Here is a 26349-nt window from a genome sequence, read left to right on the forward strand (position 1 = left end):
ATACTGCAGCTGCCATTCATTAGCCCACTCACTCAACTTGTCCAAATCGCCCTGAAGCCTCTCTGCATCCTCCTCACAACTCACCCACCCACCTTTGCGTCAAATGCAAATTTGGAGATACTCCATTTAGTTCCCATTTAAATCATGAATATATATTGTGAATAGCAGGCGTCCTAGCACCGATCTCTGCGGTACCCCACTCGTCACAGCCTGCCATTCAGAAAAAGACCCATTTATTCCTATGCTTCGTTTCCTGTCTGCCAACCAATTTTCTATCCATCGCAATACACTACCCCCAATCCCATGCACTTTAAGTTTACACGCTAATCTCTTATGTGGGACTTTGTTGAAAGCCTTTTGAAAGTCCAAATTAACCACATCCACTGGCTCCCCCTCATCAACTCTACTAGTTACACCCTCGAAGAATTCTAGTAGATTTGTCAAGCATGATTCCCCTTTTGTAAATCCATGCTGACTCTGTCTAATTCTACCACTGTTCTCCAAGTGCTCTGCTATAAAATCTTTGATAATGGACACTAGAAGTTTCCCCACTACCGACGTCAGGCTGACTGGGATGTTTGCTGATGATTGCACAATGTTCAGCACCATTCGTGACTCCTCAGATACAGCAAGACCACAATAACATCCAGGCTTTGGCTGTTAAGTAGCAAGTAACATTCGCATTGCACAAGTGTCAGGCAATGACCATCTCAAACAAGAGAGAATCTAACCATCTCCCCTTCATGTTCAATGACATTACCATTGCTGAAGCCCCCACCATCAACATCCTGGGGGTTACCATTGACCAGAAACTGAACTGGACCAGTCACATAAATGCTGTGGCCACAAGAGCAGGTCAGAGGCTGGGAATCCTGCGGCGAGTAACTCACCTTCTGTCTCTCAAAGCCTGTCCACCATCTACAAGGCACAAGTCAGGAGCGTGATTGAATACGCTCCACTTGCCTGGATGGGTACAGCCCCAACAACACTCAAGAAGCACGACACCATCCAGGACAAAGCAGCCCCCTTTGACTGGCACCCCGTGCACCGCCTCCACCACCGATGCACAGTGGCAGCAGTGTGTACCATCTACAAGATGCACTGCAGCAACGCACCAGGTCTCCTTCAATAGCACTGTCCAAACCCACAACCTCTACCACGTAGAAGGGCAAGGGCAGCAGATGCATGGGAACACCACCACATGCAGGTTCACCTCCAAGTCACACACCATCTTGACTTGGAACTATATCACTGTCCTTCACTATGGCTGGGTCAAAATCCTGGAACTCTCTAACAGCACTATGGGTGTACCTACCCCACATGGACTGCAGTGGTTCAAGAAGGCAATTCACTACCACCTCCTCAAGGGCAAATAGGAAGGACAGAGACAATTACAGAGCGGGAACGCAGACCGGAGGAGGGTCAAAGACAATTACAGAGCGGGAACGCAGACCGGAGGAGGGACAGAGACGATTACAGAGCGGGAACGCAGACCGGAGGAGGGACAGAGACGATTACAGAGCGGGAACACTTGAGCTCGCGGTGCGCCTCCTGGCAGCGAAATGGGCGGTGTCTGATCGCAATGACGTCAGCAAAGTCCCGCGCCCGTTCTGACGTCATTGCATTGTGCGCTTGGCCGGAAGCTGAGTGCGCATGCGTTCCTCTTTGCCCAGGGTGCTCGATGGCGGCGGGCAGGATGTTTTTGTTCGGCCTGTGTCACTGTCTGTGGCTGCTGCAGGTTTTCTCGCAGGCGGAGGGAGCGCACGATTCAGGTAGGCCAAGCCGGGGTCACAATCTGGCTTTGGGGCCTGCAGATAAGGAAACCCGGGCCGGTCAATTAAACGAACGTAGGACCAGGAAGAGGCCATGGCTGATGTGTAATCTAACTCCATTACCCACCATGGTTCTGGAACTCTTAATATCCTTGACAAACAGAAATCTTATCAATCTCAGTGTTGCAATTTTCAATTTGGCCTAGTGACACCAATTTTTTTTCTGGGGTAGAGTTCTGGATTTCTACTATTATTTGAAACGACCCTGTCTGGGGTCTGTTAATAAAGGTACAGTTGAAATTATCTGTTTTAGTGATGCTGATTAAGGGATAAGTATTGGCTCAGACCAGAATCACAGAATAATACAGTGCAGAAGAGGCCCTTCGGCCCATCGAGTCTGCACCGATGCATTAAAGACACCTGACCTGTCTACCTAATCCCATTTGCCAGCACTTGGCCCATAGCCTTGAATGTTATGACGTGCCAAGTGCTCATCCAGGACCGTCACCACCCTCTGGGTAAAAAAGTTGTTCCTCAAATCCCCCTTAAACCTCCTGCCCCTCACCTTAAACTTGTGTCTCCTCATAATTGACCCAACCAAAGGGAACAGCTGCTCCCTATCCACCCTGTCATTGCCCCTCATAATCTTGTACACCTCGATCAGGTCACCCCTCAGTCTTCTCTGCTCCAGCGAAAACAACCCAAGCCTATCCAATCTCTCTTCATAGCTTAAATGTTCCATCCCAGGCACCATCCTGGTGAATCGCCTCTGCACCCCCTCCAGTGCAATCACATCCTTCCTACAATGTGGCGACCAGAATTGCACACAGTACTCCAGCTGTGGCCTTACCAAAGTTCTATACAACTCCAACATGACCTCCCTGCTTTTGTAATCTATGCCTCGATTGATAAAGACAAGTGTCCCATGTGCCTTTTTCACCACCGTATTAACCTGCCCTTCTGCCTTCAGAGATCTATGGACAAACACGCCAAGGTCCCTTTGTTCCTCGGAACTTCCCAGTGTCAGGCCATTCATTGAATACTTCTGTGTCACATCACTCCTTCCAAAGTGTATCCCTCACACTTTTCAGGGTTAAATTCCATCTGCCACTTTTCTGCCCATTTGACTATCCCGTCTATATCTTCCTGTAATCCAAGACACTCAACCTCGCTGTTAACCACTCGGCTAATCTTTGTGTCATCCGCGAAGTTACTGATCCTACCCCTCACATAGTCATCTATGCCGTTTATATAAATGACAAACAATAGGGGACCCAGCACAGATCCCTGTTGTACACCACTGGACACTGGCTTCCAGTCACTAAAACAGCCGTCTGTAATCACTCCTACAGCGAAGACAATTTTGAATCCACCTTATCAAATTACCCTGTATGTCATGTGCATTTGCTTTCTTGATAAGTCTCCCATGTGGGACCTTGTCAAAGGCTTTGCTGAAATCCATGTAAACTACATCAACTGCACTACCCTCATCTACACACCTGCTCAAAAATTTAATTAAATTTGTTAGGCATGACCTCCCTCTGACAAAGCCATGCTGACTATTCCTAATTAAATTTTGCCTCTCCAAGTGGTGATAGATTCTCTCCTTCAGAATTTTGTTCAATAGTTTCCCTACCACTGACGTGAGACTCACTGGTCTGTAGTTCCCTGGCTTATCTCTACAACCTTTCTTAAATAGTGGGACCACATTAGCTGTTCTCCAGTCCTCTGGCACCTCCCCTGTGGCCAGAGAGGAATTAAAAATTAGGGTCAGAGCCCCTGCAATCTCCACCCTCGCCTCCCACAGCATCCTGGGACACAAATCATCCAGACCTGGAGATTTGTCCACTTTTAAGCCTTCCAAAACCTCCAATACCTTGCCATTCCCTATGACAATTTGCTCAAGAACCTCACAGTCTCCCTCTCTGACAGTGAACTTCCCTGATTATTCTTAATTGGTTCTGTGGGATCTTTCGTGTCCACCTGAGAGAGCAGACAGGATCTCCTTTTAATGCCTCATCCAACAGTGCAGTACTCCCTTGGGACTGCACTGAAGCGTCAGCCTAGATTTTTGTGCTCAATTCTGTGGAGTGGCACTTGAACCCACAACCTCTGACTCAGAGGCAAGAGTGCTACCAACTGAGCCACAGCCAACACCATTAGTTGTGCAGTGGTCAGCCAGTCAGGTGATAATTGCCCAACACGCACGCTGAACGGCACCGATTGTCCAACGCATATGCTGAGTCGCACCGACTGCCCAGTGCTCACACTGACTGCCCAGTGCTCACGCTGAGTGGAGCCGACTGCCAGTGTTCAGGCTGAGCGGCGCCAACTGCCCAGGGCTGAGGCTGAGCGGCAACGATTGCCCAGGGCTCAGGCTGAACGGCGACGATTGCCAAGTGCTCACGCTGATCTTCGCCGACTGCCCAGCGTGAGCGCTGAATGGAGCCGACTGTCCAGCGTGAGCGCTGAGCCCCGCCGACTGTCCAGCGCTTAGGCTGAGCAGTGCTAATTATTTTTCATCAGTTGTCTTATGTTTATGCTAAGCTATATTCATCACTCTGCATTCACAATGAATGCAATAATCCACCTGATCTGCAGTAACTGTCCTATATTCATAGTGCATTAATCCCCAGCATTTTTGTCGATTTGCCTTAATTTCTCTTATTCATACACTATTTCTCTTTTCCACCTAAATGCAGCCCACCCACCCTTCTCAAGTCTGAAGTTAAATAGAGAAGGTCCAATAATATGAGTCAGTAACTCTTAAGTGAAAATAGCTGTTAAGAATTTGTGTAATGTCTCTTTTCTTCTCCAGAAAGAGTTCTTCTCCGAGAAGTCCAAACTTTGACACTGTATAGTGGACAGTATACCACTGGTCGCAGAACAAGTCCTGTGCCCCAGCTGCAGTGTGTTGGTGGTACAGCTGGTTGCAGTGCCTTCTTTCCACATGTGGTGCAGTGTTATAACAAAGGCTGGGATGGTTATGACGTACAGGTATGCAGCTCAATGCTAAAGTCCAAATTTGACCAGATGACATTGGCTCAGGTTACAGTGAGAGATGCACTCTGGAAATAGTAACCAAATTAAGGTGGAGATTAATGTCAGGCTCATATTGGAGAAGGAGGGAATGACTACACAAATTATCAATGTTGCCAACTGAGGAATGAGGTGTGAGTTGAAGGGTGGAGACTGGGAAGCCTTTTAATAGGGAGGAGTACAGAGGCAAAATGGAACCTGTTCAGGAGTACGCTATGGTGAGCACATCTGGTAAGAAATGCAGCCAAGAGACAAATGTGTAGGAGAAAATAAAGGACTTTGCTGAAGTACAAAGCTTCTGTGAATTGTGTGCGTCACAGGCAATGGAGTGTGGTGATAAATGCCTATAGTAATAATGATGAACTGGGATTTGCAGTAGAAACAATGGTGATGCTAACAGCGCTCACCATTTATTTATGTGGAAATCGAATAGAGAGTCCCGCTGACTGCAAATGCACAGTTAAGCTCTAAGATCAAAAAGTTACTGTTCAAGATACACTGTTCCTCCAAAGGCATCCAGAAAATGGCATCTTGCCATCTGACTCACGATTCACACATTGAATGGTGTGAAAGTGCTGTACTTGCCTCATAGCTATGGATTAAACTCACTAGAAAAAGTTGGGAATGCCCAATCCAAAGTAAGTACCCGGTTAACAGTGTGATAAATCTTAATTACTGCCAAACAACCTCTCTGGCATTGAAAATTAACTTTTACAAGTGTGGAATCTTTCAGCTTTTAATTATTGCTGGAGGTTTTAAAAATATTTTGAAACTTTCTTTCTGTCCTTTATCCCTCTCTCTCTCAATTCCATCTTTCTGTTCCTTTATTTTGATTTCTGTACTTGATTTGACATGATTTCAATGGCCTGGATGTTATGGTCAGTAGTGAAACAATGTGCTAACTGCTGACCTCAAAGAAAGCTGCTCACAAAGATCTAGCAGTCTCTAGCTTACATTTCTACTTTCCTGATGTCAGTTTGAATTTGGCACTAAATGAAAGGGATCTCTAGGTGTCCAGCAACAGTGATGTCTTCAAGCACAGTAAGCAGAAAATCACTATTCTCAGACAGCAACCCAGGAAATTAAATGCACTGAATTTTTTACTTTTAATTTAAATTTTACAGAGATCGAAATAAACTTTTGGAACGTACACATGAGATTGAGACAGAAGCTGAAATATCATAAACTTTAAAAAAAAGTAAAAAAAGTGAATTTATTTATAACGGAGAAATATAAAATTAGTTTTTCAGGGGCAGGGCAGCTGTTCAGTAATTATGAACTTAGTATACCTTAAAAACCCAGTTACATCTCATTCAACAAGATGTAACTTTTTAAAGGGTTTTTACAGCAAGATGAATAACATAAAGGGCAGGTTTTTATCAGTTAAGTGATTTCTACTTGATTGCAGCCTGGGGTGATTTCAACAGTGCACCCAATGGGGAAGCGCAGAATCACTTGACAACAATTTCTGGATTTCTGTGTTTCGTTGCACGTAAGTGGACTCCAGAAGTTGCTGTCAGTTTCAAAGGAGTAATGATGGCGACGCTGGCAGTTTCGGCATCATTCTTGACTCTGTGCTGCCCGTAAATGATTATTCAGTTTGATTGATTAAGGAGATGCACAGTTGTTTGTCCTTATCGTATGCAGGTCCCCAGGTGCTCTGTAGAGGATGCGTTTGGATAGGAACCTCCAGTACAAAAACCAACAGAAAGTATGGGCAAGTGCATGTTCACCACTGACCCCAAAATCCATATCCTGTTATCCTTTATTTTCCTTAATTTCCCTTTTGTTCAAGTTAGACTTTATATTTGAATTATTGTACTAGTCGTGTTTCCTCACGAGGGGACTGTTGTACATTTGTTTCTTTGTTTTCCTTATTGATCAACTAAAAATGCCATGTAGACCGGAGGGCAGGAATCTGGTTAAGGAGGATAAGGAACTGGTCAAGAGAGTCAAAACAGGCAGTAAGGACAGGAACACTGAGAATAGAAAATATATTTGTAGTGATCAGTTAGAAAATTACTGGGACCTTGAAGGACTCTATTGGAGCCATTATATCAAGTGATCAAGGAATGGCAAATTTACTAAATGAATATTTTGCCTCTGTATTCACATGGGAAACGCTAGACAGCCTTCTTACTGTTGAGATAGGATTTCTAGATCAAGATGATGAGATTGTGAGGAAAAACAGCTGTAACTGTTGGACAGGGTGAAGGCAATGAAGGACAACAAACCCCTGTGTCCAAACAGATTGCTTCCTAAGGTGTTAAGTGAAGTAGCTCATGAAATTAGACATGTATGAGGGCAGTCTGCATTCTGTATGCTGAGGAAAGGAGACAAAAGGAACATGCTGCCAATATTCAGAAAGGGGCAAAGAGATAAGGATAACTACTGACTAGTCAGCCTGACATCTACTGCAGAGAATGTATTAGAGGGCATCCTGAAGGAATGAATAATGAAGCACCTCGAGCTGTTGAAAAGAGTCAGCATAGCTTTATGGGAAGAAGATTCTGCCTGATGAATCTCTTGGGAGTTTTCTTTTTGAGGAGATAACCAAATCTTGTCAACAAGTGGATCTCTGAAAGTTGTTTATTTAAAATCCAGAAAATCTTCTGTTAAAGTGCCTCATAGAAATTTGGTCATAGGTGCTGGTTAATTGGATCAAAAATTGTCTATAACATTGTTGTTCAAAGACCTTGTTTGGATGAAAGATGATAACTAATTGAGTGCTTTGGTAATTACTACTGGGACCATTGCTGCTTAGCATATATGTAATGGACTTTGAAATGGGCACAAAAACAAACTCTGCAGATAATACCAAACTGAGAGGAATTGCAACTAACAGGGAGCAAGCTGATCAAATAACGGACCTAGAAAGATTGAGGAGCTGAGTGGCAAATATCATTTAATGTGGCTGTGGATTGGGAAAGGATAATAAACAGTGGCAATACAAGCTACATGTATTATTCTACAGGTGATAACACAGTAGATGGATTTGGGGGCCACTGGAAGATAGGTCACTGTGACAGCGATGAAGAGAGCAGATAGGATCAGGTCTTGTACAGTGAGAGGAAAAGCGTACAAATCTGAGTAATTGGTTCTGAGTTTGTGCAGAACACTGGTCCACCCTCACCTGGAGTACTGTGAACAGCTTTGGTCACCATGTTGCGAAAGAGATCCAGGATCCAAGCATATATTAATGACCTAGACCTTGGTGTACAGGGCACAATTTCAAAGTTTGCAGATGATACAAAGCTTGGAAGCATTATGAACTGTGAAGAGGATAGTGTAGAACTTCAAAAGGACATAGACAAGTTGGTGGAATGGGGCAGACAGGTGGCAGATGAAGTTCAATACAGAGAAATGTGAAGTGATTCATCTTGGTGGGAAGAACATGGATAGACAATATAGAATAAAGGTTACAATTCTAAAAGGGGTGCAAGAGCAGAGGGACCTGGGTGTGTATGTGCATAAGTCAGTGAAGGTGGCAGGACAGGTTGAAAGAGCGGTCAATAAATCATACAGTATCCTGGGCTTTATTAATAGGGGCATAGAGTACAAGAGCAAGGAAGTTATGTTGAACTTGTGTTAGACACTAGTTCGGCCTCAGCTGGAGTATTGTGTCTAATTCTGGGCGCCACAGTTGAGGGAAGACGTGAGGGCATTGGAGAGTACAGAAAAGATTCACGAGAATGGTTCCAGGGATGAGGAATTTCAGTTATGAAGATAGATTGGAGAAGTTAGGACTGTTTCCCTTGGAGAAAAGAAGGCTGAGAGGTGATTTGATAGAGGTGTTCAAAATCATGAGGGGTCATGATAGAGAGAAATTGTTCCCACTTGTGAAAGGATCGAGAACGAGAGGGCACAGATTTAAAGTATTTGGTAAGCGAAACAAAAGTGACATGAGGAAAAGCTTTTTCATGCAGCGAGTGGTTAAGGTCTGGAATGCGCTACCTGAGAACATGGTGGAGGCAAATTCAATTGAAGCATTCAAAAGGGAACTAGACAGTTATATGAAAAGGAAGAATGTGCAGGGTTATGGGGAGAAGGCAGGGGAATGGAACTGAGGGAGTTGCTCTTTCAGAGAGCCGGTGCGGATACGATGGGCCGAATGGCCTCATTCTGCGCTGTAATGATTCTGTGATTGGATATGGTGCAGTGAAGGGCAACTGATTTCTGAGATTAGGGGCCTGCGTTATGAGGAGAGGCTACAGAAGCTGGGAATGTTTACACTGGAGAAGAGAAGGCTCAGTGGTGAAGTATTAAGGATCTGAGAGGGTACAAGACAAGCTCCTGACCTCATTACAGCCTTGGTCCAAACATGGTCTAAAGAGCTGAACTCAAGAGGTGAGGTGAGAGTAACTGCCCTTGACATCAAGGCAGCATTTGACTGAATATGGCATCAAGAGTCCCTAGCAAAACTGGAGTCAATGGGAATCGGGGAAACTCTCTGCCAGTTCGTGTCATACCTAGCGCAAAGGAAGATGGTTGTGGTTGTTGGAGGTCAGTCATCACAGTCCAGGACATCACTGCAGGAGTTCCTCAGGGTAGTGTCCTAGGCCCAACCATCTTCAGCTGCTTCATCAATGATCTTCCTTCAATCATAATGTCAGAAGTGGGGATGTTCACTGATGATTGCACCATGTTCAGCACCATTCACAACTCTTCAGATATTGAAGCAATCCATGTAGAAACGCAGCAAGACCTGGACAATATCCAGGCTTGGGCTGATAAGTGGCACATAACATTCACGCCACACGTGCCAGGCAATGACCACCTCCAACAAGAGAGAATCAAACCATATCCTCTTGACATTCAATGACATTATGATCGCTGAATCCCCTACTATCAACATCCTGGGGGTTACCATTGACCAGAAGCTGAACTGGAGTTTCCATATAAATACTGTGTCTACATGAGCAGGTCAGAGGCTCGGAATCCTGCGGCGAGTAACTCACCTCCTGACTCCTCAAAGTTTGTCCACCATCTACAAGGCACAAGTCAGGAGTGTGATGGGATACTCTCCATTTGCCTGGATGGGTGCAGCTCCAACAACACTCAAGAAGCTCAACACCATCCGGGTCAAAGCAGCCTGCTTGATTGGCACACCATCCACAAACATCACTCCCTCCACCACCGACGCATAGTGGCCACAGGTTGCACCATCTACAAGATGCACTGCAGCAACGCACCAAGGCTCCTTTGACTTTCAAACTCCACTTTCCAAACCCGCGACCTCTACCACCTAGAAGGACAAGAGCAGCAGATGCATGGGAACACCGCCATCTGCAAGTTCCCCTCCAAGCCACACACAATCCTGACTTGGAACTGTATCGCTGTTCCTTCACTGTCGCTGGGTCAAAATCCTGGAACTCATTTCCTAACAGCACTGTGGGTGTACCTACCCCACTTGGACTGCAGCGGTTCAAGAAGGCAGCTCACCACCACCTTCTCTAGGGCAATTGGGGATGGGCAATAAATGCTGGCTTAACCAGTGACGTCCACATCCCATGAATGAATGAGAAAAAGGCAATATGTTAAACACAGAGATTCTGCAACATGAGGATACAGCCTCAAACTTAGAGGTCGGGTTTTAATGTCATTCCTTTATGCAGAGGGTGGTGAATGTTTGGTATGGACTGTTAAATGGAGGCAGTGGTGGTTTATTTAGTATTTAATATAGAAAATTTGAAGGAGTTGAATAAATACCTGGACAACAGTTTGATAGAGGGGAAAAAAGAACCTCGGGGGAGATGAGAATGTTTTTTATCCACTGAGTTGTAATGATCTGGAATGCAGTGCCTGAAAGGATGGTGGAACCAGATTCAATAGTAACTTTCAAAAAGAATTTGGACATATACTTGAAAATGGAAAATAATTGCAAGGTTATGGGGAAAGAGCACAGGAGTGGGACTAATTAGATGCCTCTATCAAAAAGCCGACACAGGCACATTGAGCTGAATGTGCTGCGATTTCCCTTTTATACTGAGCAATAAAAATAATAATTGATGCAAGCAACTTTCTAACCACCTTATTTTATGTTTTGTAAAAATTGAATTCTATTCCCCCATCCCCCACACAGTGGGAATGCAAGACGGACATGGACAGCGCGTATCGATTTGGACCAATCACAGTCAGTTGTGAAGGCTATAACTATCCAGAAGATCCTTATATTTTGAAGGGATCTTGTGGACTGGAATATGTCATCGAGCTTACTGAGGAAGGCCTTCGGAGAAAGAAAGGTAGCTCTGGATTCGTTCAACAATCGACTGGCTATGAATATCCCGTGGTTTCCAGTGATTCGTCCAGTGTTTTGGTGGTACTGGTACTGTTTGCTCTCGCCTATCTGGTGTATATGGTGTGTTTGAGAAACCAACAGAACAGTAACGGGTTTGCCCGAGAAAATGATCCAGACCAAAATTTCAACAGTGCAGGTCCTTCTGCACATCCACCGCCTCCTGGCTTTAAACCAGAGTACAGAGGTAATTTCACTAGTATTTCTCTGAATAAGTTATCCATTTAGTTCGATTCTCTGTCCCTTTCCCTACATCCATTTATTATTTTCTTTTAAAGTATTTTTCTTTTTAAAAGCTTCTGCTTCCATCCCTCTTTTTGATAGGGCATTATGTATTTGACAAACATTCCTGTGTAAAAACATTTCCCCTAATCTGTCCCTTCTTTGGTGATTATCTTACCTGCACATCCTCGAATTGCTGACTTACCATCAATAATAATAGTGTTTCTTTATTTCATTAAAACCCCTCAATTTTGAACAACATTTTAGTGTATCCAGCCATTCCCAGTATCTGGGAAATTAAAATCTCTCTACCTCAAATGCCCCTTTACAAAACAGTTATTTATCCAACTCTCTTGAATTTGCTGATAACACTTGCAGTCCAGTTCATCCATATGTTGAGTTAAAATAGGATGAAAATACAGTTTAGATTTAGGTTTAAGGTTATGCCTTTTTGTTGTATAATCTATGACTGTGTTACATATGTTGACACTTATCTAGTCTATACCCTCTCGGATCTTGAATACTTCTATAATATCACCACTGAGCCTTCTCTTCTCTGGTTTAAATATTGACAGCTACTCCTTATAACCTGGTGCTTAATCTCAGCTATCTGGTTACCTTTCACTGCCCCCTCTCCAATATCTGAATGTCTTTTTCATGACACAGTGACCAGAATTGTACACAGTATTCCAGATAAGGCTGGATTAGCACAACACACAAATGCAGCATCACTTCCGAAGATTTGTGCTCTCTTCCTCTGACTACAAATCATTGTCCTATCTTTACTTCTTCTGCATATTCAGCTGGTGGCTTCAGTGACCCAAAAAATACCAGTGTCCCCGTTTCTCTCACCTGTATCATGTCTTACCTACCCTCAAAAAAGGAGAGTAAATATGGCACACCCTTCTGAGTCTTTGCTGGCTCTGTCTGATCAGATATTGTCCTTCTAGATGATCTCTTATGCAATTTTCAATGTCTTGCACATGTAATTCACAATTGTGGTAAGGCTTACAGGTCTATCATTCCAGTGTTCATGTGGATGCCACATTTGCTACCTTGCAGTTCTTTGAGACATTAGCTGATTTCAATGGAATTTGAAAGATATCAGTGGATATAAACTATCCAAGTCTGGAGCTTTATTTCCCATCAGCTATTGTGTTTTTAGTCTCCTTTCTCTACCTTGTTTAATTTGGGCACCTTGTCCTCCCCTGCCTCCTTAATGATTTAATAATCTCACCACTTTGCAGTCCTCTGATGTCCCCTCCCTACACATGTCACCGAGTAAATGACTCGGTTTGTTTATACCCTTGTAAAGGATGATCTATTATTGTCCTTTATATTTGCTATATTACTCATTGTATTAAATCAGCTTCTTGGACTTGATTCTATAGCGCTTATCCTGTCTGTTCCCAGTACATTTTATGATTTTGTTTAATGTCCTTTCCTTTCCCCAAATGTTCTTATTGATTTTACTCTGCTGTTTGACCCTTCATTTCTTTTCAGTATGATCTGTTTGTGCAATGTAAAAATGAAAAAAGCCTTCTATCTGTGTCCAACCAACCACCCCCCGCCTCCATTTATCACTTGAAATAGTCCTTCCATTTTAATTCTTTAATGCAGCAGAAGGAAGCCATTTGGCCGTCGAGCCCATGTCGGCTTTCCATGGAGCTATTCAGTCAGTCCCGCTTCTCTGCTCGATTGCTCTAGCCCTGCAAGTTTATCTCCTTCAAGTGGACATCATGTTTCCTTTTGAAGTCATTGATTGTCTCCATTCCACTGCCCTTGTGGGCATTACCGCCCTCTGTGTAAAAAAAAGTTCTTCCTCTCATATTACTGCATCTCTTGCCCAAATCCTTCAATCTGTGTCCCCTAGTCCTTGTACCATTAGTTAATGGGAACAGTTTTTCCTTGCCTAACTTGTCTAAGCCTGTGATAAACCTGAACATTTGTATTAAATCTCCTTTGTTCCATTGAAAACAACCACAGTTTTCCAACTTAACCTTGCAACTAAAATTCCCCATCCTTGGAATCTCCTTTAAACTCTGATTTCCTGGGATCTGATTTATTTTTATCATCTGTCCTGTCCTTATTTGAATTTAAAGTGAAGACCTTTATGATCACTAGATGCCAAATGTTTTATTTCAACCAGCCAATTACTACCTCGCATTCACAGGGGCCAGATCCAATATTGCTTTATCGTTATGGGTTCTCTCACATTGTATATTCTGTAAATATTTTTGTTTCCAGGTTGCAGAGAAGATGCAACATTTTGTGGTGAGGCCCACCCTCAGAGTACTAGATCAGGACCTGGATTTTGGACTGGAGTGGGAGCAGGTGGTTTGCTTGGATACTTGTTTGGCAACAGAAGGTATTTAATTCACAGCCTTAAAGATTTAATAAATGTGAACACATTTCTTAGGATTCTTGTCTTTAATGTGATCTTTTGGGCCTCCTTATCTCGAGAGACAATGGATACGCGCCAGGAGGTGGTCAGTGGTTTGTGAAGCAGCGCCTGGAGTGGCTATAAAGGCCAATTCTGGAGTGACAGGCTCTTCCACAGGTGCTGCAGAGAAATTTGTTTGTTGGGGCTGTTGCACAGTTGGCTCTCCCCTTGCGCCTCTGTCTTTTTTCCTGCCAACTACTAAGTCTCTTCGACTCGCCACAATTTAGCCCTGTCTTTATGGCTGCCCGCCAGCTCTGGCGAATGCTGGCAACTGACTCCCACGACTTGTGATCAATGTCACACGATTTCATGTCGCGTTTGCAGACGTCTTTATAACGGAGACATGGACGGCCGGTGGGTCTGATACCAGTGGCGAGCTCGCTGTACAATGTGTCTTTGGGGATCCTGCCATCTTCCATGCGGCTCACATGGCCAAGCCATCTCAATCGCCGCTGACTCAGTAGTGTGTATAAGCTGGGGGTGTTGGCCGCTTCAAGGACTTCTGTGTTGGAGATATAGTCCTGCCACCTGATGCCAAGTATTCTCCGAAGGCAGCGAAGATGGAATGAATTGAGACGTCGCTCTTGGCTGGCATACGTTGTCCAGGCCTCGCTGCCGTAGAGCAAGGTACTGAGGACACAGGCCTGATAATGTGATAACCCTTAGTAAAGTCATAGGCCCAGAATTTGCAGGGTTTTTGACACCGAACTGTTAGCATTTGCTGCCATTACCCCTTTTTGCCTCTGATCGTATTTTCAGAAGTTGGCACAAGTGCAGATGAACACGGAAATCAAGAAGTTGTGGTCTGTCATTCTCTGGTCATCCGCAGGCTGCACTGTGGACTCTTGAGTCAACAATCTGCGAAATTAATTGATCTACCAAAAACTTTTTCTCCTCTCATGTCGCTGTTGGAAACTCCAGAAAAAGTGAACCCTTGTTCAATAAGGTGTAAATGGGTTTTTAACGAGGATCTGAGTTAGAAATACTGATGAAAAATTGACCTATCCCTGAAAGAATATATGGAATGTTGTTAAATGATTAATTACTAGATTTTTTAAACAAAGTTTTTAAATAACTAAGTTTTTCCAAGCTTTTCAAGACGTTTTTCAACTTCTATCTTCACCCCATGTATATATCCCAATCTTTATTGCTTTTCATTTTGTGGTTGGTTGCCTGTAAAAATTCTTCAATATGATTAGCTGCTTGGACGGCTTGATGACATCGCTGTAGCTTGACACCGCGAATCCCCATTAAACTAGGCTACAATCAATTGCACATTGCAAGAGGTAAAGTTCTTGGCATGGAGATCGCTAGATCTCTCAGAAAGGCATTCTTCAAGGTCAACAGAGAGTGCTCTTGCTTCCGAGCTATAATTGTTCAGCATTTATAGTACAAATAATTGTCTCTAATCTGACAGTCCTCAGTAAAGATATGGGGGCAGTGGGGTGTAGCTAAATTGGGGTCTGATGGCGCCATTTTTTGGGCGCTACAAGGCCTCTTAAACAACAAAGGTGGTGGCCGCGATGTGCACGCACACGTCCAATGGGAAGCATGCAGGACATCTACCGAGAGCCGGCAACATGCAGAGCAGACAGATCATCAAGTCATTCGGTGTGTAATGCTGGTTTGACGCCATTGCTACCATTTTGGAGCTCCAGTCTCTAGCCTGCATCCTCTCTTAACTTCGCACAGCTGAACACAATGTTAAACAGTCTGAAGGACCCCCAGCAGTTCTATTCAAAGGGATCTTCGGCTACTTGCAGATTAATTACTAGTTTATTTCTTTTGGCTGTAACTGCAATTTTGTATGTGTTGGTTGTTTTTCCATACTACTTTGAAGTTTCAGTAGTCTACAGTAGTCTGGATGATGCCGAAGTACCTTTTTGGTGACTTCAGGACTTATACACAATAAAAATAAGAATAAAATCGGATGAACTACCCAGCATTGATCTAGGCATCAGAAATGACAAAATTATGAGGGCCCTAGATAGAGTAGACAGGAAAGGACCCGTTTCCCCTAGTGGAGAGGTCAATTACCAGGGGGCACAAATTTAAGGTGATTAGTAGAAGGATTAGAAGGGACATTACGAAAAACATTTTCATCCAGAGGGTGGTGGGTGTCTGGAATTCACTACCTGGATTGATGGTGGAGGCAGAAACCCTCAACTCTTTTAAAAGGTTCCTGGACATGCAGGTTACAGCACTTTAGGTGCAAGGCTATGGACCAGGTGCTGGAAGGTGTGATTAGATTGGGTGGCTACTTTTTTCAGCCGCGCAGACATGATGGGCTGAGTGGCCTCCTTCTGTGCCGTAATTTTTCTATGGCATGCCCTACCCAGTCAACCCAGAAAAGTCTTTCTCACTAATATCTGGGGATGCAAAAATTGGGAGAGCTGTTCCACAGACTTGTCAAACAATAGCTTGACATAGTCATACTCACTGAATCATACCTTACAGCCAATGTTCCAAACTCCTTCACTACCCCTGGGTATGTCCTATCTCATCGGCAGGACAGACCCACCAGAGTTGGCGGCACAGTATTATACAGTCAAGAGAGAGTGGCCCAGGGAGTCCTCAATATTGACTCCAGACCCCGTGAAGTTTCATGGCATCGGGTTCAAACATGGATGAGGAAAACTGCTAATTACCACTTACTGCCCTCCCTCAGCTGATGAATCAGTGCCCCTCCATATTGAACACCACTTGGAAGAAGCCTTGAGGTTAGCAAGGGCACATAATGCACTTTGGTAGGGCATTTCAGTATCCATCACCAAGAGTGGCATCATTCTTGATTGAGCTGGCCGAGTCCTGAAGGACATGGCTGCCAGACTGGGCCTGCACAGATGGTGAGAGACCATCAAGAGGGAAAAACATACTTGACCCTGTCCTTACCAATCTACCTGTCACAGATGCATCTGTTAATGACAGTTTTGGTAGGAGTGACCGCTGCATAGTCCTTGTAGAGACAAAGTCCTGTCTTCACGCTGAGGATATCCTCCATTGTGTTGTGTGGCACTACTACTGTGCTAAATGGGATAAACTCATAACAGATCTAGCAGCTCAAAACTGGGCATTCATGAGGCACTGGGCCATCAGCAGCAGCAGAATTGTATTCAACAACAATCTGTAACCTCATGGCCAGCATATCCCTCACTCTACCATTACCATCAAGCCAAGGAATTAACTCTTGTTCGATGAGGAGTACAGGAGAGCATGCTGGGAGCAGCATCAGGCATACCTAAAAATGAGGCACCAACCTGGTGAAGCTACAACATAGGACTACATGCATGCTAAACAGGGGAAGCAGCATGTGGTAGACAGAGCAAGGCGAATGGATCAGATCATAGTTCTGCAGTCCTGCCACACCCAGTCATGAATGGTGGTGGACAATAAAACAACTAACCGGAGGAGCAGACTTCACAAACATCCTCATCCTCAATGATGGGGGAGCCCAGCACATCAGTGCAAAAGACAAGGCTGAAACATTTGCAGCCATCTTCAGCCAGCGGTACTGAGTGGATGAACTATCTTGGCCTCCTCCTGAGGCCCCCACGTTAGAGATTTCAGTCTTCAGTCAATTCAATTCACTCCACCTGATATCAAAAAAAAAGCTAAAAGCACTAGATACAGCAAAGGTTATGATCGCTGACAACATCCCAGCTGTAGTGCTAGCTCCAGAACTCGTTGCATCCCTACCCAAGCTGTTCCAGTACAGCTTAAACACTGGCATCTACCTGACAATGTGGAAAATTGCCCAGGTATCTGTGGTCCACAAAAAGGAGAACAAATCCAATCTGGCCAATTACTGCCCCATCAGTCTACTCTCAATCATCAACAGAGTGATGGAAGGTGTCATTGAGAGTGCTATCAAGCAGTACTTACTCAACTATAACCTGCTCACCGATGCTCAGTTTGTGATCTGCTAGGGGCACTCGGCTCCAGACCTTATTGCAGCCTTGATCTAAACATGGACAAAAGAGATGAATTCCAGAGGTGAGGCGAGAGTGACTGTCTTTGACTTGAAGGCAGCATTTGACTGAGTGTGGGAGCAAGGATCCCTAGCAAAATTGAAAACGATGGGAATCGGGTAAAACTCTCAACTGGTTGGATTCATAACTAGCACAAAGGAAGATAGTTGTGGTTTTTGGAGGTCAATCATCTCAGCCCAAGGACATCACTGCAGGAGTCCCTCAGGGTAGTGTCCTAGGCCCAACCGTCTTCAGCTGCTTCATCAATGACCTTCTCGCCATCATAAGGTCAGAAGTGGGGATGTTCACTGCAGAGTGTTCAGTACCATTCGAGACTTCTCATACTGAAGCAGTTTGTGCCTGCATGCAGCAAGACCTGGACAATATACAGGCTGGTGCTGATAAGGCGCAAGTAACATTTCTGCCACACAAGTGCCAGCAATGACCATCCCCAACAAGAGAGAATCAAGTCATCTCCCTTTGATGTCCAATGGCATTACCATCTCTGAATCCCCTACCATCAACAGCCTAGGGTTACCACTGACCAGAAACTGGACAGCCATATAAATACTGGGGTTACAGAACAGCTCAGAGGCTGGTAACTTAACTTCTAACTCCCCAAAGCTTATCGATCATCTACAAGGTACAAGTCAGGAGTGTGATGGAATACTCTCCACTTGCCTGGATGAGTGCAGCTCCAACAACACTCAAAACTTTGACACCATGCAGGACAAAACAACCTGCTTGATTGGCACCCCATCCACCACCTTAAACATTCATTCCCTCCACCAGCATAGCGCCGGCCGTGTGTACCATTTACAAGATGCACTGCAGCAACTCATCAAGCCTCCTTCAACAGCACCTTCTAAACCAGTGACCTCTACTACTTAGAAGAACAAGGGCAGTATACGTGTGGGAACACCACCACCTGCAAGTTCTCCTCCAAACCACACATCATGCTGACTTGGAACTATATTGTCGTTACTTAACTGTCGCTGGGTCAAAAACCTGGAACTCCCTCCCTAACAGCACTGTTGGGCATACATGGACTGCAGCAGTTCATGAAGACTGGATGGGAATAGAGGGATACGGTCCCCGGAAGTGCAGAAGGTTTTAGTTTAGGCAGGCATCAAGATCAGCGCAGGCTTGGAGGGCCGAATGGCCTGTTCCTGCGCTGTACTGTTCTTTGTTCTTTGACAGCTCACCACCACCTTCTCTAGGGCAATTAGGAATGGGCAACAAATGTTGGCCTTGCCAGCAATGCTCACATCCCAGGAACAAATTAAAAAAAAAGCTTCTTCCACACATCGGTAGCCTAGGAAGCCTTGCTCTTGGCATTGATCATGACTGGAAGAATAAGCAGAGACCATGCAGAGCAGGACAAACTGCTTGAGGGAGGAGTAAATTCTGTGTGCTCTCTGGCTGGCTGACATCTGTGCTATCCTTTCCCCCAGCACTGGCTCCAGCACACTTGTGCCTGGTGTCTCACCACATGCAGATCCTGCCCCTATCCTATCTAAATTACATGCAATGTTAGTATCTGAGCTGATAGCTGTGACCGTGAAGTCAAGTGACTATGTCCCTTCGTCTTCACTTTCTCCTTGCTCTTCCTCCACTGCCTGAGCAGGTTCCAGTTCTTGAGGATCTGAAATGAAAAAGGGACAAGGGTTGGGTTGTGGTGAGGGGTGAGTAAAAAGTAAGAAGTGCGTACTTACACCAGCTGCAGCTTGTAAATCAGAACCAATTGAGGGATGAGAGAAGGGGGATTTGGTATGTAGATACCCTTATCTTCAATCGCTTCAGCCCTTGCTGGCCTTGGCCTCAGCAGTGGACCTTTCCATAATGGCCAGCACTGTTTTTTCCACTGGGGTTAAGACATGCAGACAAGTCTCTCTCCCTCCCGTTAATTCTTGCTGTCTCGTATTGTGTATCTTATGCAAGAAATAGGGAAATGTGTGAGTGAGTGTCGTGCAATATGTTTGTGATGTAGCTGTCAGGTTGAAAAAAAGAAAAATTTGCATTTATATAGCGCTTTTCATGATCACTGGACATCTCAAAGTGCTTTACAGCCACTGAAGTACTTTTGAAGTGTTGTCACTGAAATGAATGCTTTGTACATTCAGAAAAGAAGCCTTTAATTTTTTTTTGCTATTGTTCTTTGCATGGACCTTATTTACTGGTTACCTGTTAAACATTCTGTCCCTTCCTGTCCTACTCTGCTTGTCTTTACCCAAATTGCTACACTGCTCTTGTTGCCTCGATTTTTCTCTTTTAGATTTCTAAATCTCCCTTCACCTGACCACACCCCTTCTCCTTTTAGTTTAAAGCACTATCCACAGCCCTAGTTATAATATTTGCCAGCATGCTGATGCTAGCCCATTTTAAGTGGAGCCCATCCCAACAGAACAGCTCCCTCTTTCCTCAATACTGGTACATGTCCATGAATCGAAATCCCTTCTTCCCACACCACTCTTTGAGCCACGTGTTTAAGTTTGTAATCTGCTTGATCCTTTGCCAGTTGGCATGTGGCTCTGGTAACAATCCAAAGATTATTACCTTTAACGTTCTGCTTTTTAACTTGGACCCTAATTCCTCAAACTCTCACAGCACAACATCATTCCTAGTTCTGCCTATGTTGTTCATTCTTACATGGACCACAACAACTAGATCTTTCCTCTCCCACTCCAAGTTCATCTCCAGCCACGAAGAGTTGTCTTTAACCCTGGCACCAGACAGGCAACACAATTTTCGCAACTCCCAGATGCAGCTGCAGAGAACAGTATCTATCCCCCTGACTATACTGTCTGCTATCACTACCATATTCCTTTTCACTCTCCCCCCCCACTTGAATGGCTTCCTGCACCATGGTCACTTTGCCCATCTGCCCTGCAGTCCTTGTTCTCATTCACACAGGTCGCAAGTACCTTGTTCCTGTTGTTCAAAGTGAAGAGCAGAGGCTCCTTCATCACTGCACCCTGGATCCCCATACCTGCCTGACTTGCAATCACACCCTCCTGTCCTTGAGCATTGACCAACTCTAAAGTTCTACGTAATCTAAGGGGTATGACTACCTCCACACACCACTGACCACCTCCAGGCGCTTACCCATTGTCTCTCGAGATAAGGAGGCCAAAGAAGAAGAAAAAAAGAAGAATGACTACCTCCTGGAACAAAGTGCCCAGGTAACAACTCCTTCCTGATACCCTACTCTGACCTTATTCATCTAATTTGTCATATTACTTCTTATCTATCCAATTACTTTCTAAATTACTTTATAGTCTGTACCTCAATCATCACTGATGGTAAAGCATTCAATATGCCCATGGCCCTGTGTGAAAATATTCTTCTAACTTTTTCCTTTTTCTTCTCATGGTAATCCTGTCTGTTAATGATTCTTTATCTAGTAGAAACAATGTCACCGTTTACTCTTGTTGATCATATAAGTTATTGCTTGTGTAATCACTGACTTTGGACACTGGAAATAAATAGGCATTAATCCAGCAGAACCTATTTACGTATCAAAAAGCATTCACCATTACCTGACCTAGAGAACAGATGTGTTGTGGTGGAGCTCCTTTTCCCTAGTCCTGTTTTAAAATACAGCGGATAGCGCATCAATTTTATACTTGACTCTTGCCAGTTACTTAATAATTATCTCTACTCAGGTGTACCCAAGAACTATTCCTTTGCTATCTGAATACATACCATTTTGCTACTGTTTCCTCCAACAAAGAACATCTGTTGATATACATTTCCTTATAGCTATAATTTTCCCTCAAATTAGTTCACGTAGGCACAGCCCAGTAAAGAACTAGCATTGACACAGTTAAAGCATATCATCAATTTGGTGATCAATTGACCTAATTAAAGGTGCAGATATCTGCAATAGAGCAGTCACTTTTAGTTCAAAGTTCAGTGGTTTCCATCTTGGGCAGGCATGTACTGAAATCTCACCCGCTAATACCCTCTTGAACCTTGTCACAATTTTGACAAACCTCCATTAGATTTACCTTAACCTATCATCTCTGTACCCTGAAACTTAAAATAAAAGGGAGAAGCTGCGATTGCAAATCCATGTGAAATCCTGTTTTACAACTATAACTTCTTCCTTGTCACCATTCCAAAATCTCTAAACGTCCTCTAGTGCTCAGAACTGCACATGGTATTTAAACTGTAGCCTAATGAATATATTTTACAGCTCCATTATCACTTATAACACATATATAACACATCTCCTGTGTGGCACCTTATCAGACAGTTTCTGAAAATCCAAATCAACATCCATTGCATACCCCTTAGCTAAACACTTCTGTGTCCTAAAATAAAATTAGTTGAGCACCCTGCAAGTCACATGCCTCTAATGTTCACTAATTTAATTCTGTATTATGGACTCTGAAGCTCTCATATTTTAAGCCCAGCTTTCCTATGGGAGCCCCTCCTGATAATTTGAATAGGCTACAGGTACAGGAAAAGCTTGTATTAGAAAATTTTGCCAACCAGCAACTCTTTTCTGCAGGTTGCAGCTAGCCTGTAAAAAGGAAGTTGTGATCAAAACAGTCAAGCGCAGGGCTTAACTATTATAACCTCACTGCAGAAAATGGACCAAAGACAGATGACTCTATTTGGGGCTGAGGACTAGTTTCCAGTGAAAGCTCAGCTTCTGAAGTCCATATGTCACCCAGGTCCCTGCACCTGGCTGCAAATAGAGGCTTGCTAGTATCAGAACAAAGATCATGGCCGGAATTTTACTGGTAGGAATCGGGTCCCGTCGGGGTCATGCGGAGGGAAAAATGGCGCGCGATGACGTCGGGCCGGGTCCCCGGCATCATTACGTGCTGACGCAATTTAACCAGTGTGGGAAGTCGGGCGCGATCGAGTTTGCGCTCGCCGTCCGACTAACATCAACTGAGAAATACTTAAGGTACCTCAGAATCCAATTGACAGAGATTTTACGCTACATATCTGATTTTACAGCCGTTAATCGGGTCTTGGGGCGTGTCGGGAACCCGGCAAGTTCAAAAGGGCAGCAGGCATTGAATCATGAGGGAGTTGGAGGTAAAAATGTATTTATTGAACTTTATTAATGCTGATGTTATTTGTGTGTCCTAACAAGCGGTGTAACTTGCAGATTGTGCAGAAGGTTTAATCTGAATGTTATGCACTGCTGATCGGGACCCATCTAATATTAGTTATTGCCTGAAAGGAAGTAGCTGAAGTGAGCCGGTCACAAAAGCTGGAAGCTATTACCTGTGGTCAAAGCATTTATTCTGCTGTTCAACAATGGGAATTATTCACTCTGAAGGTGGATGATCAGATGAGGAGGACAGTGATTCAATGAGTGATAGAAGTACAAATGATCAGGGGAACGTACAGCAAGCTGCACCGGTGCATCCTCGTGCTGCTGGAGGGAGAGTAGTTCACAGAGTCACCCTTGAGCGACCAAATGTCAGGAGACGTGCCTACCCAGTAGTGAGGGCATACCGAACGCGTCTGAGCTACCTGCAGCTGTCAGAATGCCATTTAAAAAAAAAAATTCATTCATGGGATGTGAGCGATGCTGGACAGGCCAGCATTTATTACCCATCCCTAATTGCCCTTGAGAAGGTGGTGGTGAGCTGCCTTCTTGAACCGCTGCAGTCCACTTGGGGTAGGTATACCCACAGTGCTGTTAGAAAGGGAGTTCCAGGATTTTGACCCAGCGGCAGTGAAGGAACGGTGACAAAGTTCCAAGTCAGGATGTTGTGTGACTTGGAGGGGAACTTGCAGGTGGTGGTGTTTCCATGTATTTGCTGCCCTTGTCCTTCTAGTTGGTAGAGGTCACGGGTTTGGAAGGTGCTGTCTAAGGATCCTTGGTACCTCTTGTAGATGGTGCACACTGCTGCCACTGTGTGTCGGTGGTGAAGGGAGTGAATGTTTGTAGATGGGGTGCCAATCAAGCGGGCTGCTTTGTCCCGGATTGGTGTCGAGCTTCTTGAGTGTTGTTGGAGCTGCACCCATCCAGGCAAGTAGAGAGTATTCCATGACACTCCTGACTTGTGCCTTGTAGAAGGTGGACAGGCTTTGGGGAGTCGGGAGGTGAGTTAGTCGCCTCAGGATTCCTAGCCTCTGACCTGCTCTTGTAGCCACGGTATTTATATGGCTACTCCAGTTCAGTTTCTGGTCAATAGTAGCCCCGAGGATGTTGATAGTGGGGGATTCAGCGATGGTAATGCTGTTGAATGTCAAGGGGAGATGGTTAGATTCTCTCTTGTTGGAGATGGTCATTGCCTGGCGCATGTTGTGTGGCGCAAATGTTACTGGCCACTTATCAGACTAAGCCTGGTTATTGTCCAGGTCTTGCTGCATTTCTACACGGACTGCTTCAGTATCTGAGGAGTCACGAATGGTGCTGAACATTGTGCAATCATCTGCGAACATCCCCACTTCTGACCTTATGATTGAAGGAAGGTCATTGATGAAGCAGCTGAAGATGGTTGGGCCTTGGACACTACCCTGAGGACCTCCTGCAGTGATGTCCTGGAGCTCAGATGATTGACCTCCAACAACCACAGCCATCTTCCTTTGTGCTAGGTATGACTCCAGCCAGCGGAAGGTTTTCCCCCTGATTCCCATTGACCTCAGTTTTGCTAGAGCTCCTTGATGCCATACTCGGTCAAATGCTCTCAAGGGCAGTCACTCTCACCTCACCTCTGGAGTTCAGCTCTTTTGTCCATGTTTGAACCAAGGCTGTAATGAGGTCAGGAGCTGAGTGGCCCTGGCGGAACCCAAACTGAGCGTCACTGAGCAGCTTATTGCTAAGCAAGCGCCGCTTTATGGCACTGTTGATGATACCTTCCATCACTTTACTGATGATTCAGAGTAGGCTGATGGAGCGGTAATTGGCCGGGTTGGACTTGTCCTGCTTTTTGTGTACAGGACATACCTGGGCAATTTTCCACATTGCAGGATAGATGCCAGTGTTGTAGCTGTACTGGAACAGCTTGGCTAGGGGCGCGGCAGGATCTGGAGCACAGGTCTTCAGTCCTATTGCCGGAATATTGTCAGGGTCCATAGCTTTTGCAGTATCCAGTGCCTTCAGTCGTTTCTTGATATCACGCGGAGTGAATCGAATTGGCTGAAGTCTGGCATCTGTGATGCTGGGGACTTCAGGAGGAGGCCGAGATGGATCATCAACTCGGCACTTCTGGCTGAAGATTGTTGCAAATGCTTCAGCCTTATCTTTCGCACTAATGTGCTGGGCTCCCCCATCATTGAGGGTGGAGATATTTATGGAGCCACTTCCTCCAGTTAGTTGTTTAATTATCCACCACCATTCACGGCTGGATGTGGCAGGACTACAGAGCTTAGATCTGATCCGTTGGTTATGGGATCGCTTAGCTCTGTCTATCGCATGCTGCTTATGCAGTTTGGCATGCAGATAGTCCTGGGTTGTAGCTTCACCAGGTTGACACCTCATTTTGAGGTATGCCTGTTGCTGCTCCTGGCATGCCCTCCTGCACTCTTCATTGAACCATCGTTGGTCTCCTGGCTTGATGGTAATGGTAGAGTGGGGGATATGCCAGGCCATGAGGCTACAGATTGTGGTTGAGTACAATTCTGCTGCTGCTGATGGCCCTCAGCGCTTCATGGATGCCCAGTTTTGCATTGCTAGATCTGTTGGAAATCGATCCCATTTAGCACGGTGGTAGTGCCACACAACACGATGGACGATATCCTCAATGTGAAGGCGGGACTTTGTCTCCACAAGGACTGTGCGGTGGTCACTCCTACCAATACAGTCATGGACAGAAGCATCTGCGGCAGGCAGATTGGTGAGGACGAGGTCAAGTATGTTTTTCCCTCGTGTTGGTTCCCTCACCACCTGCCGCAGATCCAGTCTAGCAGCTATGCCCTTTAGGACTCGGCCAGCTCGATCAGTGGTGGTGCTACCGAGCCACTCTTGTTGATGGACATTGAAGTCCCCCACCCAGAGTACATTTTGTGCCCTTGCCACCCTCAGTGCTTCCTCCAAGTGGTGTTCAACATGAAGGAGTACTGAGTCATCAGCTGAGGGAGGGGCGGTAGGTGGTAATCAGTACGAGGTTATCTTGCACATGTTTGACCTGATGCCATGAGACTTGATGGGGTCCAGAGTCGATGTTGAGGACTCCCAGGGCAACTCCCTCCCTGCTGTATACCACTGTGCCACCACCTCTGCTGGGTCTGTCCTGCCGGTGGGACAGGACATACCCGGGGATGGTGATGGCAATGTCTGGGACATTTTCTGTAAGGTATGATTCCGTGAGTATGACTATGTCAGGCTGTTGCTTGACTAGTCTGTGGGACAGCTCTCCCAACTTTGGTTCAAGCCCCCAGATGTTAGTAAGGAGGACTTTGCAGGGTCGACAGAGCTGGGTTTGCCGTTGTCGCTTCCAGTGTCTCGGTCGATGCCGGGTGGTCCGTCCGGTTTCATTCCTTTTTATTGACTTCGTAGCGGTTAGGTACAACTGAGTGGCTTGCTAGGCCATTTCAGAGGGCATGTAAGAGTTAACTACATTGCTGTGGGTCTGGAGTCACATGTCGGCCAGACCAGGTAAGGACAGCAGATTTCCTTCCCTAAAGGACATTAGT

The 26349-nt window shown here is 45.1% G+C and overlaps 1 protein-coding gene across 1 annotated transcript in view; it reads left to right on the plus strand.

Moving 5' to 3' along the window:
* The first annotated feature begins 1567 nt into the window (after positions 1-1567).
* Positions 1568-26349, plus strand: part of saraf (store-operated calcium entry-associated regulatory factor) — a 32126-nt gene continuing 7344 nt past the window's right edge. The window contains exons 1-4 of the mRNA XM_068030409.1: positions 1568-1772; positions 4591-4769; positions 10894-11293; positions 13576-13696. Coding sequence (XP_067886510.1) covers positions 1583-1772; positions 4591-4769; positions 10894-11293; positions 13576-13696 — 890 coding nt within the window. The 5' untranslated portion in view covers positions 1568-1582. The remainder of the gene's footprint in view (positions 1773-4590; positions 4770-10893; positions 11294-13575; positions 13697-26349) is intronic.

This window comes from Heterodontus francisci, chromosome 4 (genome assembly GCF_036365525.1).
Source record: "Heterodontus francisci isolate sHetFra1 chromosome 4, sHetFra1.hap1, whole genome shotgun sequence".
In the NCBI taxonomy this organism is placed as follows: domain Eukaryota; kingdom Metazoa; phylum Chordata; class Chondrichthyes; order Heterodontiformes; family Heterodontidae; genus Heterodontus; species Heterodontus francisci.